At 46.8% G+C, this 21272-nt stretch overlaps 1 protein-coding gene across 1 annotated transcript; it reads left to right on the forward strand.

Moving 5' to 3' along the window:
* Positions 1-103: 103 nt before the first annotated feature.
* On the forward strand, positions 104-11445 carry LOC142313082 (uncharacterized; the record flags this gene model as incomplete). The annotated part of the gene is made up of 2 exons (XM_075352067.1): positions 104-212; positions 9636-11445. Coding segments are annotated over 2 exons (1422 nt in total), but the record flags the coding sequence as incomplete, so codon positions are not given.
* Between the last annotated feature and the right edge of the window lie 9827 nt (positions 11446-21272).

The raw sequence follows: 21272 nt of genomic DNA on the forward strand, positions 1-21272 counted from the left end.
CCCTCACATCACCAGGTAATAGACAGGACTAAATACACACAGCCTATAATTATCTGTATGTAAGGAATGAATTCAGTCCCTGTATGTGTCTCCTCTAGGTCTATCCAGTAAGAGGACAACACCAGAGAGATGTCCCCGTCCTCTTCTCCCACAGGACTGTAACCAAGAAGATCCCGATGTTCCTCAGGATGTCTTTCCTCCAGTTCTATCCTGTAAGAGATATCTACTCATGTACTTTCTGCACTAATTTTGTGTTTACATTTTTAGACTTTCTGCTCTGGGTTTTTCAGCTGTATTTTCTTTGCTTCTGCTTCTTCTGCTCTTTGTGTCTAGTGCCTTCTCTATGTTGTTATGAAGGCAACTCAAAGACCTGAAGAGGGTTCGTGAATACCCTGTTTCCCTGAAAATAAGACCTACCCCAAAAATAAGCCCTAGCATGAAATTATGGGATTTGTGGAGAATGCTTGAAAAATAAGCCCTACTCCAAAAATAAGCCCTAGTTACAGTCAGGGCCAGCTTTGGGAGCAATTTTTCAGGAACTCCACTGTCTACGGAACCCCATCAGTGTTATTCTGAGACATCTGATGACTTCAAACTCATGTGACATGATGTAACGAAAGGTCTCCTAATTGCAGGAGTCTAAAGAACTGAAAAGAAGACTGGATGGCATGCAGGACTGGCATTAGGGGAAAGGGACAACAAACTGGGCAATTTCACAGGGCTCCCATTCTCCTAGGGGCCCCAGTGTTTATGTGCCGATTATAGGACTGCTTAAAAACCTTTTTGACATCACGTCATGTGATCAAAGGTCTTAATTGCAGGAGTCTAAAGGTGAAGAGGAGACAGGCTGGTGTGCGTGTTCACGCCAATTTTAATCAGCTTTGCCAAAATGAGCAAAGCTCGGCCAGAACAAGGGTGTGATGCCACCTTGTCTCTAATTTATACCAAACTGCAGCATTCCCTATGCCAAAAATCTCACTCCAGTCCCTAACATAATTTTTCAGTGTACATCATCACATTGTTGTCCCGGACAACCCCGTTATATATCTGGAATCTGTCTGTAACTATTTTATTCGGAAAAAAAATCTCTTTGAAAATGTCTATGTTGTGGATCAATGTTGCAAGGAGATTTCTGCAGGTTTTGCCAACTGTCATGGCAGCGTCAGGATCTATGGAAATTATAGATTCTTGTACGTTGCATGTTAACTTCTCTGATGTCTGTGAGCAGCGCAGGGAGACGCAGGTGTCGAACCACAGGCTTGGGCAGGCTAACGAGTTATTCTCTGCAGGGCTGCTTGTAAATATCTTTGATCACATGCTGTAGAGGAGAAAGTATCATTTGCTCCCCTCCTGTATATGCCTACTGGACTATTTCATTGATGCCAGCTATAGCTTACCTATACTGGTCTGGTGAGGTGTTGTTTGTGCATTGTTACTGTGAGCTGTTGTGGTGTTAACCCTTGGTGTCTTTTTGTTGCTTTTCTCCTTATTCTTTCACTTTTTATTTCTGTGAGTTTCATCAATGTGTTTCATCTCTCTTAATCTGTATTTCCCATCTGTCTTATTCTGTGTTTCCATCATATTCCTGCCCCTTCCTTCCCCGGGGGATTACAGATTAGATCTCATCAGCAGAATAGTAAGGCACGAGACTCCAGCATCTCCATCTTCAGTGGTAATCCAGAGGTTAGGAATACCTTAGGGTCCCCTAGCATGAGAGATAGTATTGAAGCCCCCTGTCCCTCATTATCCTGCAGTCACATTGTGACAATCAATCACATTATTTCCTGTAGCACATTCCAGAGAACTGGTGCTAGGAATGGGAGATCTAAATTAACGAAGAAGTAACAGATGACAAAATTTGACAACAGATTAAAGGGAACCAAGCATCAGGTTTTTCGTCTATAAGGTGCAGCCATTTCAGTACTGGCACTATCAGGCACAGTGTTTACATACCATTAGTGGGCAGCTCGGGTGTTTAGGCAGTGAAATCCAACTTTATAAAGTTTGAAAATTCGTGCACTTTTTGATTGACGTGTGCACCTCTCTCCTAATGTCCGGGCGTGTTATGCACTTGTATCCCCGCCCCCCTCCCCACCCCCCGCCGCCTGTTCCTCCCTCTCTCTGGTTGTATTTAAATTTCCCTCTTCAGTAACGTGACGTCGGAGTTGGCGCCTGCGCTTATCTCCGGCGCCATGTTTCTGAAGCCTGCAGTACCGTGCAGCCGTGTGCACGAGAGGGCGGCGCATGTGCCCTCGCTTCTTCAGATCCCGTTGTGACCGCGGGAGCGCGCGCGGTCACAACAGGACTGGCGAACAGCTGATTGGAGGACGTGATTAGCTGCAGCTATGCTACCAGCAGCCGCCTAGGACACCGGGGCTCAGGTGAGGTGAGTTCACAATGCTGTGTGTGCGCGCCCCTGCGTTGACCTGGGCTCACCTTCTGAATGCCAGGTCACCACAGGAAAGCACTCACAGCTGTGTGTCTGTGCTATGTGTGTGTGCAGTGTGTGTGTGTCTGTGCTATGTGTGTGATTCTGTGCTGTGTGTGCGCAGTGTGTGTGCGCAGTGTGTGTGCGCAGTGTATGTGTGCGGAGTGTGTGTGTGCTCAGAGTGTGTGCGCAGTGTGCGCGCGCAGTGTGGTGTGTGTGTGCACGCTGTGTGGTGTGTGCACGCTATGTGTGGAGTGTGTGTGTGTGCGCATGCTGTGTGGTGTGTGTGTGTGTGCGCACGCTGTGTGGTGTGTGTGTGCGCACGCTGTGTGGTGTGTGTGTGTGCCCTGAATCCAGGCCTGGCATTACTGTAGTTTCCTCCAGTAGCCAGTCCGACACTGCACTGAAGTGTGTAGTTTTTTTTTTTCCCAGATGATATTGGATCCGGATTGGACGGCGCGGAACCCTTGACCCAGGATTACGGCGGAGAGGAGTTCTTTATTTCAATAAAGATGGAGTCACTAATTGTGTTGTGTTTTATTACAAATAAAAATATTTTTCTGTGTTTGTTTTTTTTTATCTTTACTAGAAATTCATGGTGGCCATGTCTAATATTGGCATGACACCATGAATTTCGGGCTTAGGGCTAGCTGATAATACACACCTTGCCCTAACCCCATTATTACCCAGTGAGCCACCCGGCATCAGGGCAGCTGGAAGAGTTGGATACAGCGCCAGAAGATGGCGCTTCTATGAAAGTGCCATTTTCTGGGGTGGCTGCGGACTGCAATTCGCAGCGGGGTTGCCCAGAAAGCTTTGGCACTCTGCACTGCGGATTCCAATCTCCAGCTGTCTAGTTGTACCTGGCTGAACTCAAAAATTGGGCGAAGCCCATGTCATTTTTTTTAATTATTTCATGAAATTCATGAAATATTTAAAAAAAAAAAAAAAAAAAAAGGGCTTCCCTATATTTTTAGTTCCCAGCCAGGTACAAATAGGCAGCTGGGGGTTGGGGGCAGCCCGTAGCTGCCTACTGTACCTGGCTAGCATACAAAAATATGGTGAAGCCCACATCATTTGGGGGGGGGGGAGACAAATAATCCTGCATACAGTCCTAGATGGAGGATGCTGAGCCTTGTAGTTTGGCAGCTGCTTTCTGCTCTCCTGCATCCACTAGTGGATGGAGTATGCTGAGCCTTGAAGTTCTGTTCCCCCTGCCTCTCCCTCCAGCATACAGTCCTGGATGGAGCATGCTGAGCCTTGTAGTTCTGCAGCTGTTTGCTCTCCTGCATAGACTAGTGGATAATGAAGAACATATTGAAGGAAATGACATCAGACCTTTTTTCTTTTTCTTTTTTTTAACAATCTTTAATGGCATTGTTCACTATTAGAAAACGCATAAAAGCGCAGTGAGCAAAAATGCAGCAAAAAAACCGCACCAAAATGCGGTAAAAACGCATGCATTTTTTGCCGCATTTTTTGTCGCGTTTTTTCCCACGGGTGCGTTTTTGTCTGATCACTCATTCTTTTCTCCCTATCAGAGCAGCACCACTCAGATCAGGAGAAATGCTCATCTCCTGTAACCTGCAGTACTCGGCTGCTGGAAATCTTAACGTTTAATTATTGCAAGAAAAAAAAATCTGTTTGTTACTCAATGTAAATGAGTTGGGTGGGCTTAATTTTTTCAGATTTGATCCTGATTTTGTTTTTGTTTTTTTAATCTACATACACATATATAAGTATTTGATCAATAAAAAAAAGTTCATCTCAATATTTTGTTCTATATCATTTGTTGACAATGACAGAGTTCAAACGTTTTCTGTAAGTCTTCACAAGGTTACTTAAGCAAGCATTGTTGACCTTAGGGAGATCAACATATCCACCGTGGAGACACCATCACGTGTTTCTCAACGCAGTGATTCTAGAGCATTGCCCCCTGGGAAGTATGCAAATAAGAAAGCCGCGGAGACACCATCACGTGTTTCTCAACGCTGGCAGGAAACTAGCCAGGTCTTTCACCGGGAAGGAACAACCACGGGAAGGGCAGTCTCCAGTCAAGGAGACCACCTATACCAAACATGGTATCCATCCACAGACAGCCGTTTCGGGGTATTTGCCCCTCATCAGTGTGGAGTAGGAATCTGGCTAGTGGGGGCAATGCCTAGTATAAGACTACTTAAGCAAGCATTGTTGACCTTAGGGAGATCAACATATCCACCGCGGAGACACCATCACGTGTTTCTCAACGCAGTGATTCTAGAGCATTGCCCCCTGGGAAGTATGCAAATAAGAAAGCCGCGGAGACACCATCACGTGTTTCTCAACGCTGGCAGGAAACTAGCCAGGTCTTTCACCGGGAAGGAACAACCACGGGAAGGGCAGTCTCCAGTCAAGGAGACCACCTATACCAAACATGGTATCCATCCACAGACAGCCGTTTCGGGGTATTTGCCCCTCATCAGTGTGGAGTAGGAATCTGGCTAGTGGGGGCAATGCCTAGTATAAGACTACTTAAGCAAGCATTGTTGACCTTAGGGAGATCAACATATCCACCGCGGAGACACCATCACGTGTTTCTCAACGCAGTGATTCTAGAGCATTACCCCCTGGGAAGTATGCAAATAAGAAAGCCGCGGAGACACCATCACGTGTTTCTCAACGCTGGCAGGAAACTAGCCAGGTCTTTCACCGGGAAGGAACAACCACGGGAAGGGCAGTCTCCAGTCAAGGAGACCACCTATACCAAACATGGTATCCATCCACAGACAGCCGTTTCGGGGTATTTGCCCCTCATCAGTGTGGAGTAGGAATCTGGCTAGTGGGGGCAATGCCTAGTATAAGACTACTTAAGCAAGCATTGTTGACCTTAGGGAGATCAACATATCCACCGCGGAGACACCATCACGTGTTTCTCAACGCAGTGATTCTAGAGCATTGCCCCCTGGGAAGTATGCAAATAAGAAAGCCGCGGAGACACCATCACGTGTTTCTCAACGCTGGCAGGAAACTAGCCAGGTCTTTCACCGGGAAGGAACAACCACGGGAAGGGCAGTCTCCAGTCAAGGAGACCACCTATACCAAACATGGTATCCATCCACAGACAGCCGTTTCGGGGTATTTGCCCCTCATCAGTGTGGAGTAGGAATCTGGCTAGTGGGGGCAATGCCTAGTATAAGACTACTTAAGCAAGCATTGTTGACCTTAGGGAGATCAACATATCCACCGCGGAGACACCATCACGTGTTTCTCAACGCAGTGATTCTAGAGCATTGCCCCCTGGGAAGTATGCAAATAAGAAAGCCGCGGAGACACCATCACGTGTTTCTCAACGCTGGCAGGAAACTAGCCAGGTCTTTCACCGGGAAGGAACAACCACGGGAAGGGCAGTCTCCAGTCAAGGAGACCACCTCTACCAAACATGGTATCCATGTGCCAAGTCTTCACAAGGTTGGCACACACTGTTGGTGGTATGTTGGCCCATTCTTCCATGCACATCTCATCTAGAGCAGTGATGTTTTTGGCCTGTCACTGGACAACACGGACCTTCAACCCCCAGCAAAGGGTTTCTATGGGGTTGAGATCTGTAGACTGGGTAGGCCACTCCCGGACATTTTGCTTCTTGCGAAGCGGCACCTTCGTTTCACTGGCGGTGTGCTTGGGATCATTCATCTTCAATGCCCTTTCTGATGGGAGGAGGTTTGCACTGAAAATCTCACAATACATGGCAAAATTTATTCTTTCATATACACGGATCACTGGTCCTGGTACCTTTGCAGAGAATCAGCCTCAAAACATGATGTTGCCACCACCATGTTTCACAGTTGGTATGTTGTTCTTTGTTTGCAAGTCAGCATTCTGTCTCCTAATCAAAACACGAGTTGTGTTTCTACAAAAGAGTCCATACTTGATTTTCCATCAGTCCAAAGGACATTCTCCAAATACTTTTCTGGACAATCGTAATGCTCTATAGCAAATTTCAGATGGTCCTGAACATGTACTTGATTAAGCAGGGGAACACGTCTGGCACTGCAGTATCCGAGTCCCTGGCGGCGTAGTGTGTTACTGATGGTAGCCTTCGTTACGGTGGTCCAAAATGTATGCGGTTCATTCACTAGGTTCCCCATTGTGGTTCTGTAACTTTTGGATACCGTTGTTGGAATCATTTCAACTCTTCAGATCTTGAGGAGCACCAGAAGAAGGGAGATTATCAGTGGTCTGGTTTGTCTTCTATTTTATTATTATTGCTCCCACAGTAGTTTTCATTTTTCAAAGCTGCTTGACTATTGCAGATTTAGTCTTCCCAGCATTGTGCAGAGCTACAATTTTGTTTCTTGTGTCCTTCAACAGCTTTTTGGTATTCACCATAGTTGAGTTTGTAGTGTGACTGTTTGAGGTTGTGAACATGTGTCTTTTATACTGATAACAAGTTCAAACAGCAGGTGCCATTACTACAGGTAATGAGTGGAGGACGGAGGAGCCTCTTACAGACAATGTTACAGGTCTGTCAGAGCCAGAAATCAAAAAATGTTTGTTGGCCCTCATATAACTGTATGTAAAGTATAAAGGCTTCATCACAGCCCTCCAAATATTACCATGGCCCCACAAAGCTTTACATATAGTATAATGTGCCACACAGTCCTCCATATAGTAATGTGCCCCATATAGTCATCCGTATAATCTAATGCACCTCATAGTCCTACTTATATTATAAAGCGCACCATAATACTAAGTGTCTGAAAACTACTATATGGAGGCAACAGATCCTATTCCCAAAAAAACAAAACAATTATTTTAAATTTTTTTTTTTTTAATTTAAACAAAGCATTGTTTAATTTAAAAAAAGCAAATTTAAACAAACAGTTTAATGGCGATCGCTTTATTCGCATAATCACCAGCCTCCACAGGAAGTCACGTGATGGGATCACGTGGATCTGATGGTTGTCGTGTTACCACTGGGTCTTGTGATTACTCCTGTAGCTCACGTTACGCAGGTCCTATAACCAGCAGCCGAGTACTGCAGGTTACAGGAGATGAGCATTTCTCCTGATCTGAGCGGTGCTGCTCTGATAGGGAGAAAAGAATGAGTGATCAGACAAAAACGCACCCGCGGGAAAAATCGCGGCAAAAAATGCATGCGTTTTTACCTCATTTTGGTGCGTTTTTTGCTGCATTTTTGCTCACTGCGCTTTTATGCGATTTTTAACAGTGAACAATGCCATTAAAGATTGTTAAAAAGAAAAAAGGTCTGATGTCATTTCCTTCAATATGTTCTTCATTCTCCACTAGTCTATGCAGGAGAGCAGACAGCTGCAGAACTACAAGGCTCAGCATGCTCCATCCAGGACTGTATGCTGGAGGGAGAGGCAGGGGGAGCAGAACTACAAGGCTCAGCATACTCTATCCACTAGTGGATGCAGGAGAGCAAACAGCAGCTGCCAAACTACAAGGCTCAGTATCCTCCATCTAGGACTGTATGCAGGATTCCCCCCCCCCCCAAAAAAAATGATGTGGGCTTCACCATGTACAGCAGGCAGCTACGGGCTGCCCCCAACCCCCAGCTGCCTATTTGTACCTGGCTGGGAACTAAAAATATAGGGAAGCCCTTTTCTTTTTTTTTTAATTATTTCATGAATTTCATGAAATAATTAAAAAAAATGACATGGGCTTCGCCCAATTTTTGAGTCCAGCCAGGTACAACTAGGCAGCTGGGGATTGGAATCCGCAGTGCAGAGTGCCCAAGCTTTCTGGGCACCCCCGCTGCGAATTGCAGTCTGCAGCCACCCCAGAAAATGGTGCTTTCATAGAAGCGCCATCTTCTGGCGCTGTATCCAACTCTTCCAGCTGCCCTGATGCCGGGTGGCTCACTGGGTAATAATGGGGTTAGGGCTAGGTGTGTATTATCAGCTAGCCCTAAGCCCGAAATTCATGGTGTCATGCCAATATTAGACATGGCCACCATGAATTTCTAGTAAAGATAAAAAAAAAAAAAACAACACAGAATTTTTTTTTTATTAGAAATAAAACACAACACAATTAGTGACTCCATCTTTATTGAAATAAAGAACCCCTCTCTGCAGTAATCCTGGGTCAAGGGTCCCGCTCCATCCAATCCGGATCCAATATCATCTGGAAAAAAAAACAAACTACACACTTTAGTGCAGCGTCGGACTGGCTACCGGAGGAAACTCCAGTAATGCCAGGCCTGGATTCAGGACGCACACACACCACACAGCGTGCGCGCACACACCACACAGTGCGCGCGCACACACACACCACACAGCGTGCGCACACACACACCACACAGCGTGCGCACACACACACCACACATAGCGTGCGCACACACCACACTGCGCACACAGACTGCGCACACACAGCGTGCGCACACACACACCACACTGCGCACACACACTGCGCACACACACTGCGCACACACACACACACACACTGCACACACACACTGCACAGAATCACACACATAACACAGACACACAGCTGTGAGTGCTTTCCTGCGGTGACCTGGCATTCAGAAGGTGAGCCCAGGTCAACGCAGGGGCGCACACACAGCATTGTGAACTCACCTCACCTGAGCCCCGGTGTCCTAGGCGGCTGCTGTGCTGGTAGCGTAGCTGCAGCTAATCACGTCCTCCGATCAGCTGTTCGCCAGTCCTGTTGTGACCGTACGTGCTCCCGCGGTCACAACGGGATCTGAAGAAGCGAGGGCGCATGCGCCGCCCTCTCGTGCACACGGCTGCACGGCACTGCGGGCTTCAGAAACATGGCGCCGGAGATAAGCGCTATGCGCAGGTGCCAACTCCGACGGCATGTTACTGAAGAGGGAAATTTAAATACAGCCAGAGAGAGGGTGGAACAGGCAGCGGGGGGGGGGGGGGGGGGGGGGGATACAAGTGCATAACACGCCCGCACATTAGGAAAGAGGTGCACACATCAATCAAAAAGTGTACGAATTATCAAACTTTATAATGTTGGATTTTGCTGCCTAAACACCCGAGCTGCACCCTGATGGTGTGTAAACACTGTGCCTGATAGTGCCAGTACTGGCTGCACTTTATAGACGAAAAACCTGATGTTTGGTTCCCTTTTAAGAATACATTTTTTCCTAATTTAATTTCTGATGTTATGGTTTAAAAAAATAAATGAACTTTCAAGATAATACATTAAAAAATAATAACATTGTGTTTATTTTTAGCAGATGACTGTATTGGGAGTTCAGATGGATCTCTAATATCTTCAGAATTTATAACAGATGATGACTGTATCACACATGATACATATGAAGAGCATGATGTAGTCCCCAATATACCTCCAGTCCTTCTTCGGAAAGCTCTATCATCTGATCTTTTCAAACAAGACCAAAATTCCAATCATCAAAAAACTCTCACTGGGAAGAAGCCATTTTCATGTTCAAAGTGTGGGAAATGTTTTAGTGAGAAATCAGTCCTTGTTAGGCATCAGAAAATTCACACAGGGGAGAAGCCATTTTCATGTTCAGAGTGTGGGAAATGTTTTATTCGGAAATCAAACCTTGTTTCGCATCAGAACATTCACAAAAGGGAGAAGCCATTTTCATGTTCAGAGTGTGGAAAAGGTTTTATTCAGAAATCAGACCTTGTTAAACATCAGAAAATTCACACAGGGGAGAAGCCATTTTCATGTTCAGAGTGTGGGAAATGTTTTATTCGGAAATCAGAACTTGTTGGGCATCAAAGATTTCACACCGGGGAGAAGCCATTTTCATGTTCAGAGTGTGGGAAATGTTTTATTTGGAAATCATCCCTTGTTACACATCAGAAAGTTCACAAAAGGGAGAAGCCATTTTCATGTTCAGAGTGTGGAAAATGTTTTATTCAGAAATCACACCTTGTTAAACATCAGAAAATTCACACAGGGGAGAAGCCATTTTCATGTGCAGAGTGTGGGAAATGTTTTATTTTGAAATCAAACCTTGTTTCGCATCAAAAAATTCACACAGGGGAGAAGCCATTTTCATGTTCAGAGTGTGGGAAATGTTTTATTTGGAAATCACAGCTTGTTTGGCATCAAAGATTTCACACCAGGGACAAGCCATTTTCATGTTCAGAATGTGGAAAATGTTTTATTCAGAAATCACACCTTGTTTTGCATAAGAAAATTCACACAGGGGAGAAGCCATTTTCATGTTCAGAGTGTAGGAAATGTTTTATTTGGAAATCAAAACTTGTTATGCATCAGAAAATTCACACAGGGGAGAAGCCATTTTCATGTTCAGAGTGTGGGAAATGTTTTATTCGGAAATCAGAGCTTGTTTGGCATCAAAGATTTCACACTGGGGACAAGCCATTTTCATGTTCAGAATGTGGAAAATGTTTTATTCAGAAATCACACCTTGTTTCGCATCAGAAAATTCACACAGGGGAGAAGCCATTTTCATGTTCAGAGTGTGGGAAATGTTTTATTCAGAAATCATCCCTTGTTACACATCAGAAAATTCAGACAGGGGAGAAGCCATTTTCATGTTCATAGTTTGGGAAATGTTTTATTCAGAAATCACACCTTGTTTTGCATAAGAAAATTCACACAGGGGAGAAGCCATTTTCATGTTCATAGTGTGGGAAATGTTTTATTTGGAAATCAAAACTTGTTATGCATCAGAAAATTCACACAGGGAAGAAGCCATTTTCATGTTCATAGTGTGGGAAATGTTTTATTCGGAAATTAGAGCTTGTTTGGCATCAAAGATTTCACACTGGGGACAAGCCATTTTCATGTTCAGAATGTGAAGAATGTTTTATTCAGAAATCACACCTTGTTTTGTGTTGTAGTGCTAGCGCCGATATTAATTATTATTGCCAATAAGCAGGCTTGCTAATAATGTAATATGAGCTAACACCTGATATTAATAAATATCAAATTTGACGAACAATAATTAATATATGACTTAACATAAAAACGCACTTAATGTTATCTATTCTGTTGCTATATAACATTATAAATACCCTCGGCGACTAACTGAGATGAAACCGTGTACTAATAAACAATATTTATTAAACACTCAAAAGTCTACAGTATATCTATATTGCTACTCAGTACCGCCACAAAAAGCACAATATCCAATAGCACAAACCCCACAATATTCTATAAATTCCCACCCACGTCACACATACAGGAATGTCCACCCGAATTCCTATCACTAACTATCGCTATGGAGATAAAAGGGTTAATACCGCAATGCAATCTGGAGGGAAGCAAAGCAAATGTTAATGATACTTAGGGGTACTTCTCACATAGCGAGATTGCTAGCGAGATCGCTGGTGAGTCACGGTTTTTGTGACGCACCAGTGACCTCATTGGCGATCTCGCTGTGTGTGACACTGAGCAGTGATCTGGCCCCTGCTGTGAGATCGCTGCTTGTTACACATAGTGCTGGTTCATTTTTTGGACGTTGCTCTCCCGCTGTGAAGCACACATCGCTGTGTTTGACAGCGAGAGAGCAATGATCTGAATGTGCAGGGAGTAGGGAGCCGGCGTCTGGCAGCCGCCGGTAAGCTGTAACCAAGGTAAATATCGGGTAACCAAGGGAAGCCCTTTCCTTGGTTACCCGATATTTAACTTGGTTACTAGCGTCCGCCGCTCTCACGCTGTCAGTGCCGGCTCCCTGCACACGTAGCCGGAGTACACATCGGATAAATAAGCAAAGCGGTTTGCTTATTAACCCGATGTGTACTGTGGCTAGGAGTGCAGGAAGCCAGCGCTAAGCGGTGTGCGCTGGTAACCAAGGTAAATATTGGGTAACCAAGCGCTTGGTTACCTGATATTTACCTTAGTTACCAAGCGCAGCATCTCTTCTACGCGTCGCTGCTGGCTGGGGGCTGGTGAGATCTGCCTGATTGACAGCTCACCAGCGACCATGTAGCGACGCACCAGCGATCCTGATGTTAAAAATATACCCTTAAATATATTTTTCTTCAAATACGTAAAAGCGCATGAAAGAAAGAACTTCAAAAATGTAAAAAATAAATGTATTTTATATCTATTTAAAAATGGTTGCCAGAATTCAGTTGCAGAAATGAAAAATTAATATGCTTCATTAGCTTACGTAAAGAGTTAATAATTAGTCTATTCTAATCAATGGAAATCTTCATTCATCTTTCTTGAGTCTGAAAGAGAGCAGCCACATCTTGCTTCGTCTCGGGTGGAAGGGCTGGATGGATGGATCCCTGGGTCAGTTGGCGACGTGAAGGAGTGAGACCCCCTCCCTCCGTGTCCTGTCATTTATATGACAACTGTCCAAGCCATATAGGGAACTGCTGCTGGACGCATGTTACATGGTGTAATCCTTTTGCTGGAAAAATCCAGATGGATATATATACCATACTATGTCAGCATTTATGTATATTCAATACCTTAATATTTAATACAGATACCTTTATCTTAATTTAAGTACTGTTATCAATAAGCTATGCCCTTCCAATATAGACAGAACTGTGAACATATATAATATGTCCTATTATAAAATGTTTGATAACTAGATGTATTAATTTTAATGTTTTTACACCTGACCAGGTCAGATCGCTGGTGGGATCGCTGGAGCGTCGCTAAAGTGTGACGGTACCCTTAGTCTCCAGGACTGGCATCAGCTGCTCCTGATGATGGGACAACTGCAGAATAGGTAGCAAGAGAGAGATATAGAGAGAGGGAAAGAAAGAGTGAGAGATATATGTATCTAGGGAGAGAGATTAGAGCAGCAGGGGTAGGAGAGAAATAGGAGTGTAATGGAGTGTCCAGTGTCAGGCAGCTGCCACCAAAGCAAATAGGGTGATGGGATGCATTAGAAGAGGTCTGGCGGCACGAGATGAAAACATCATTCTCCCTCTGTACAAATCACTCGGCAGACCACACTTGGAGTATTGTGTGCAATATTGGGCGCCGGTGCTCAAGAAAGACATTACTGAACTTGAAAGGGTTCAGAGGTGGGCAACTAAAATAATAAGTGGAGTGGGTGCATTACAATACCCAGAAAGGTTATCAAAATTAGGTCTATTTATTCTAGAAAAGAGAAGACTTGGGAGACCTAATAAATATGTACAAGTATATCAGAGGGCAATATAGAGATCTCTCCCATGATCTGTTTGTACCAAGGACTGTGACAAGAACAAGGGGGCATTCTCTTCGATTGGAGGAAAGAAACTTTCTACATCAGCATATAAGAGGGTTCTTCACAGTAAGAGCAGTGAGGCTCTGGAACTCTCTTCCTGGGGAAGTGGTGATGGCCAACTCACTGAATGAATATAAGAGAGGAATGGATGCTTTTCTTGAAAGCAACAGTATAGAAGGTTATGAATAATATTACAGGTAGATAGTTGACCTAGATTAGTAGTCGGGAGAGAATATTTTTCCCTATGAAGAAAATTAGCTCCTACTCTTGGGTTTTACCTTCCCCTGGTTCAACACTGCAGAACAGCTGCACTAACAATAGGCTGAACTAGATGGACATAATGTCTTCCTTCTGCCTTACAAACTATGTTACTAAGTTACTATGTAATGCAGACAGAGAGGGTCGAGCAGAGACTCAGAGAGAGAGCAGTCTTATAGTAGAGAAAAAAATGAATAGTTCCCCAGATGTGTCCCTGCCAAATATTTAAACCTGACAGGCCCATCCCTGTGTAATAATTACAGTCAGAATATCTGCATCTGTTTGAAGATGGTATCTGATGGTCACTATGCCTCTGTTAATTAAATCAGGCCACCTGCAGGCATCATCTCTTAAGGCCCCTTTACACACTGAGACTTTCTAGCGATCCCAACCTGGCCGGGATCGCTACAAAGTCTCTGGTGAGTCGCTGGTGAGCTGTCAAACAGGCAGACCTGGCCAACGACGCAACAGCGATCCGGACCTGCAGAACGACCTAGCTAGTCATTGGGGACGTTGTAAAGCAGCTTTTTGAAAGGGAAGTCGCTGTAAAGTCCCCTTTACACACTGAGACTTTCTAGCGATCATGCTGCACAGCGGGAAACAAAGGACCAAAGAATGGTCCTGAACGATTTGTAGCGATCAGCAACTTCACAGCAGGGGCCAGGTCGCTGATGTGTTTCACACACTGCAATGTCGCTGGGGAGGTCGCTATTACGTCACAAAACCGGTGACGTTACAGCGATGTCGTTTGCGATGTTGCAGTGTGTAAAGCCACCTTTACTATACTTGAAAACCTGATCTTATCTGATGGGTACAGTTGTCCATACACAGAGGTGGATTTGCATATCTGATGGACAGTTGGCCATTCGTTTGATACACCCTGCTTATCTAAGGTAGCAAACAAAAGAGGCTTGCATTTTAATGACAAAGGTGACAAAAGGCAGACTTGTAAGGGATACTTCTCACATAGCGAGATCACTGCTGAGGGTACCGTCACACTTTAGCGACGCTACAGCGATCCCACCAGCGATCTTACCTGGTCAGGATCGCTAGTGCGTTGCTACATGGTTGCTTGGTGAGCTGTCAATCAGGCAGATCTCACCAGCGACCAGTGTCCAGCCCCCAGCCAGCAGCGACGCGTGGAAGCAATGCTGCGCTTGGTAACTAAGGTAAATATCGGGTAACCAAGCGCTAAAGTGTGACGGTACCCTTAGACAGTGTTGGGGATATGTATTGTGTGAAGGAAGGAAGGAATGAAGCGTCTGGGCCTGAGATAATCAAATTTATCTGCAGGCAATGGATTGTAAAGGGACATTCTACACTTCACAGAGATATTTTGTGGGAACTCAGATGAAATCTGTCCCAGCATCTTTATATACACACACACATATACAGTATATATATATATATATATATATATATATATATATATATATATATATATATATATACACACACACACATACATACACACATACTGATATTATTGGGTGACACTTCCCTCTACAATCCCTCTGTTGTCGGTATTGGTGACCCGACAAAGTATCATATGAGGGAAGTGTAGGAATATATTTGTCTACTCAACTTTATCATTGATAACCGTTCAGGATGGAATGAAGTAAAATATTACACTTAGGTATATAGACATCACCCAGCGCATCTCTTTCCTGCCGTTCAACAGAATCTACAGTCTCTATCCATAGAATACACAATCTTTGACTTTCTGGATCTTCTTGCTCTTTCTTGGCTCAGGAATTAAGCTTTTGTTGTCTGTTTACTGCTGTCTTGACTTAAGATATCCACCTATTCCAAAATAGTCTTCTTCCAACTTTGACTGGTCAGACTTTGGAGTGGCTTCACTTTAAGGCTATGTGCGCACAGTGCGTTTTTCGCGGCGTTTTTGCGCGTTTTTCGGGTGCGTTTTTGGCCTCCAAAACTGCATGACTTTGCTTCCCCAGCAAAGTGTTACGGGGGGACCGGCAGATTAGGACCAGGGGGTATATATCCCAATCGCCAGTCGGGGCCCACCGTGCTCCAGATGGCAATGGAGCTGCTGGCACCCTGTGGGTTAGGCGGAGACTATAGAGCTGGACGGCTCTGAGATAACCCAGGGACACGGTCACGTGTGTAGGAACACGTCAGACCAGACGACAACCCAGTTAACGTTTCGGTGGAGCGGACACTACTCCGACCAGTTAGTGACCAGTTAGCATTGACCGAGAAGACCACTGCGACAGCGCTCTATCGGCCACATGTGTAAGACACGTCAGGCCGAGCGGTCTTCCGATTAGCGTTTCTGGCCACCAATCGACTGGCCACGTGTGTAAAGGACACGACAGACCAGGTAGTCACACCAATAGCATTTGACTGGGAAGCCGAGGAGGATAATAGGGTTCACACACCCAATCCAGGAACACCTTGTTAACTTCACAGGGGTTTTGGGGTGCGCTGTCCGTGCGCGTAGGAGGCACAACCGGACAGGTGGCGCAACAGGTGCGTTGTCCGTGTGCGTAGAGGGCACTCTCGGACAGGTGACGCAGCAGGTATGCTGTCCGTGTGCGTAGGAGGCACAACCGGACAGATGACACAGCAGCCGCAGCCCAGTTAACGCCACTGGACTGCTATAGCACAACAGGAACGGTAGCAAGGAAGCACGGCGCCTGACCCTCATGTGCTGAGCCACGAATCTTGGCGTGACAGGCACCGTTCGCCTAGCCCTACCTACCGCTTCCAACAAGGCTTATGCCACCATGAACACTAAATGAAGACTGCGCACCTCCATGTTGTCTCCAGCCCCTTTTATAACCTGGGTCCGCCCCAAACCCAGGGTGGAACCACCAAGGCCCAATAGCAGAATGCCATGTCATCAGTGACGTCACATGCGACCTATCCGGAACCGCCACGTCATTGATGACCTCATGGCAGCCACGCCCCAAACACTTCACCAGTCATCGTCTGATGACCAATGGTGAGGTGCCAGATCATAGGGGCGGGCCTCTGAGAGCCAGTCCGGAGTTGCCACGTCATCAGGACACCTGACACCCTCTGCCCTATCAGGGCCTGCCACCTCACGGACATGCTCAGTGAGGTCCTTACCGGACCTAGCTTCTGATGCACTAAGTGCCTGAGCAACAGACTCAAAAAGCAGACTATCAGTTTGAGCATGCTCAGTAGGCACATCCCAGAACTTAGACACAGCCCGAAGTCCAAGTACCTGTGCAAAGAGGCTGTTAGGATTAATTGTGGGAGCATGCTCAGTAGCCTGAACTGAGGACTTAGTCTCAGAAATGACACAATCAGTCTGAGCATGCTCAGTAGGCAAAACACCAGACTTAGACTCTGGCTGGGGTAAATCGGCGCACGCATGCACACTAGCCGCCTCTCCACACTTAGACGTGGTGGAAGGAGCAGCCAACTGGACAACCCGAGGCACGGCCAAGAACGGCAGCCGGCGCCTGGGCGCAACAGGAACCGCAGCAGGCTGCTTGCAGCTATGGCGGCGCCGGTTCGTAACAGTACCCCCCCTAGCGGCCCTCCCACTCGAATGGTCTATAGTCGCCACAGATACCACTAAGCGACGGGCGGAAGATGGAGACATGCAGTGGGAGCTACAAGACTCACTCCACCGCGTAATCACCCCAGACGACCAGTCGATATGTGGGGAATGCCTCTTCAACCAATGAATACCCAGCAGAATATCATCTGCAACCTTAGGGAGAACCAGAAATGAAATGGTCTCCCTATGCCCAGATGACATGGCAAGGGTAATGGGCACTGTCCGCTGGTGAATTACCTTGGGCAACAAGGACCCATCCACCACACGGACTCTCACTGGCCTTGGCATTTGCACCAGCGGGATGGCATGCCGCCGGGCAAAAGAGGAGGAGATGAAACTATCCCCAGCACCTGTGTCCACACTTGCCCTTGTGGACCATGTTGACCCCTTAAAGGAAATGGACGCGGGAAATGTCACTCTAATGGATGACGCAGAGTCCAGTCTACCTCCAGCTATGGTCACCAATTGCGGTCGCTTACCTGATGCTTTGGGCAACGGTTGGCATAATGACCATACTGCCCACAAGCGAAACAGGAAATGCCCTTGCGACTCGAAGACCTAGCAACACCAACCCTAGCGATGTCCATAGGGACAGAGATGTCCACTAAGGGAGGTGCAGTAGGAGAGAGCACTACAGTGGCTGAACGACCCTCTGACCTGCGCTCCAGCTGACGTTCGGAGGTCCGCAGGTCAATGCGGGTAGCCAGAGTCATGAGGCCCTCAAGGGTAGTTGGTACCTCACGCGACGCTAATGCGTCCTTCACGTGCGAGGCTAATCCCCTCCAGAACAGTGGAATGAGAGTCCTCTCTGACCACCCCAGTTCTGCAGCAAGTGTCCTGAAACTCACAGCATATTGACTTGAGGAGGTACGCCCCTGCTCCAAAGTCAGTAGCTGTAGGGCCGAGTCGTGAGTGACCTGAGGCCCCAGGAACACTTGTCGCAAGGACTCCAAAAACTCCTTAGAGTCCTGTACTATGGGGTCATTCCTCTCCCACAATGGTGTAGCCCACTCCAGTGCTCTATCAAAGAGCAAGGAGATGATAAACCCCACCTTCGACCTCTCTGTAGGAAACCGTGCAGCCAACAGCTCTAGATGGACTGAGCACTGGTTCACAAATCCCTTACATGCCTTTCTGTTCCCCGTAAACTTGTTGGGCAGCGAGAGGTGAGGGAGGGTTGGAGTAGGCTTGGTGACGGACACCATTGCAGCCGCTTGAGCCACCACATCATCCATATCAGCAGCAAGAGCAGACCTCTCCAGAGACTTCACTCTGGCATCAAGCTGCAGTATGAACTGACGTAGTTGCTCCATCTCCGCCATGCCAGCCAGACCCTGGCGCAGTCTTACTGTTATGGGGGGACCGGCAGATTAGGACCAGGGGGTATATATCCCAATCGCCAGTCGGGGCCCACCGTGCTCCAGATGGCAATGGAGCTGCTGGCACCCTGTGGGTTAGGCGGAGACTATAGAGCTGGACGGCTCTGAGATAACCCAGGGACACGGTCACGTGTGTAGGAACACGTCAGACCGGACGACAACCCAGTTAACGTTTCGGTGGAGCGGACACTACTCCGACCACGTGTGTAGGGAACACGTCAGGCCGGATGGTGACCAGTTAGCGTTGACCGAGAAGACCGCTGCGACAGCGCCCTGTCGGCCACATGTGTTAGACACGTCAGGCCGAGCGGTCTTCTGATTAGCGTTTCTGGCCACGTGTGTAAAGGACACGTCAGACCAGGTAGTCACACCAATAGTATTTGATTGGGAAGCCGAGGAGGATAATAGGGTTCACACACCCAATCCAGGAACACCCTGTTAACTTCACAGGGGTTCTGGGGTGCGCTGTCCGTGCACGTAGGAGGCACAACCGGACAGGTGGCGCAACAGGTGCGTTGTCCGTGTGCGTAGAGGGCACTCTCGGACAGGTGACGCAGCAGGTATGCTGTCCGTGTGCGTAGGAGGCACAACCGACCAGATGACACAGCAGCCGCAGCCCAGTTAACGCCACTGGACTGCTATAGCACAACAGGAACGGTAGCAAGGAAGCATGGCGCCTGACCCTCATGTGCTGAGCCACGAATCTTGGCGTGACAGGCACCGTTCGCCTAGCCCTACCTACCGCTTCCAACAAGGCTTATGCCACCATGAACAATAAATGAAGACTGCGCACCTCCATGTTGTCTCCAGCCCCTTTTATAACCTGGGTCCGCCCCAAACCCAGGGTGGAACCACCAAGGTCCAATAGCAGAATGCCATGTCATCAGTGACGTCACATGCGACCTATCCGGAACGGCCACGTCATTGATGACCTCATGGCAGCCACGCCCCAAACACTTCACCAGTCATTGTCTGATGACCAATGGTGAGGTGCCAGATCATAGGGGCGGGCCTCTTCGAGCCAGTTCGGAGTTGCCACGTCATCAGGACACCTGACACCCTCTGCCCTATCAGGGCCTGCCACCTCACGGACATGCTCAGTGAGGTCCTTACCGGACCTAGCCTCTGATGCACTAAGTGCCTGAGCATGCTCAGTAGCCTGAGCAACAGACTCAAAAAGCAGACTATCAGTTTGAGCATGCTCAGTAGGCACATCCCAGAACTTAGACACAGCCCGAAGTCCAAGTACCTGTGCAAAGAGGCTGTTAGGATTAATTGTGGGAGCATGCTCAGTAGCCTGAACTGAGGACTTAGTCTCAGAAATGACACAATCAGTCTGAGCATGCTCAGTAGGCAAAACACCAGACTTAGACTCTGGCTGGGGTAAATCGGCGCACGCATGCGCACTAGCCGCCTCTCCACACTTAGACGTGGTGGAAGGAGCAGCTAACTGGACAACCCGAGGCACGGCCAAGAACGGCAGCCGGCGCCTGGGCACAACAGGAACCGCAGCAGGTTGCTTGCGGCTATGGCGGCGCCGGTTCGTAACACAAAGTCTATGAGTTTTCAATTTTGCTGTCCGCACACAACTGTTTTTTTTAAGCTGCGTTTTTGAGCTTAAAAAAAAATGGACATGTCAATTCTTTCCTGCGTTTTTCTACGTTTTCCCCCCATGCAATGCATTGGAAAAACGCAGAAAAACGCAGAGATAAAAAATGCAGCCAAACACGCACCAAATCGCGGTAAAAACGCATGCGTTTTTTGCCGCGTTTTTTTGACACGGGTGCGTTTTTGTGCGTTTTTTGTGGCCAAAAACGCATAAAACCGCAACGTCAAAAAAACGCAGTGTGTGAACTTAGCCTAACAGTCCATAGGAGGGCTAACATCTTTTATACACCCCTTAATCCACCAGCATTTCTGTACTTTTTCTGCAGCTTGCTTCTACAGGACTTTGGGTACATCTGGCATGATGGGACTTTCCGGGTGTCTAATCTGTAGTCTCTTTGAGCACCTCCTTCTTGGGGTACGATCACTCGTGGAATGGCATCTTTCAGCATAGGCACGACTTTCTTCAGACACTTCTCCTGAAATCTTGATTGAAGTCTGGATCAACGTTTAGGTTCTCCCATGGATAAATAAGTAGATCTTTACTACGCAGTTCAGAATTTCTTGGGTCGGCCATGATGTCACAATACCTAAGTTGACTGCGGGCTAGAACACAGTCTTCCTAACCAACTTTCAATCCATCCCTTACGAACATTACCAATTTAAAAGTTGGCGTATCAAACACCTTAGATTTTGGAGAAGAATCTGTCCCTAAAAACCTGACTCTTTGCCCCATTCACACAAAACAAGTCTACATCCCTCCCTCACCCAACACGCTTAAATCAATGTATAAAAAGAAAATAAAATCATCAATATACAGTATGTTTTGCACATATCAGCAAGGTTCCAGGACTTTTGGTGTTAGGTCCTGAACTTTCTTCAGCGATTGAATTC

Source organism: Anomaloglossus baeobatrachus, chromosome 5 (assembly GCF_048569485.1).
Source record: "Anomaloglossus baeobatrachus isolate aAnoBae1 chromosome 5, aAnoBae1.hap1, whole genome shotgun sequence".
Taxonomy (NCBI): domain Eukaryota; kingdom Metazoa; phylum Chordata; class Amphibia; order Anura; family Aromobatidae; genus Anomaloglossus; species Anomaloglossus baeobatrachus.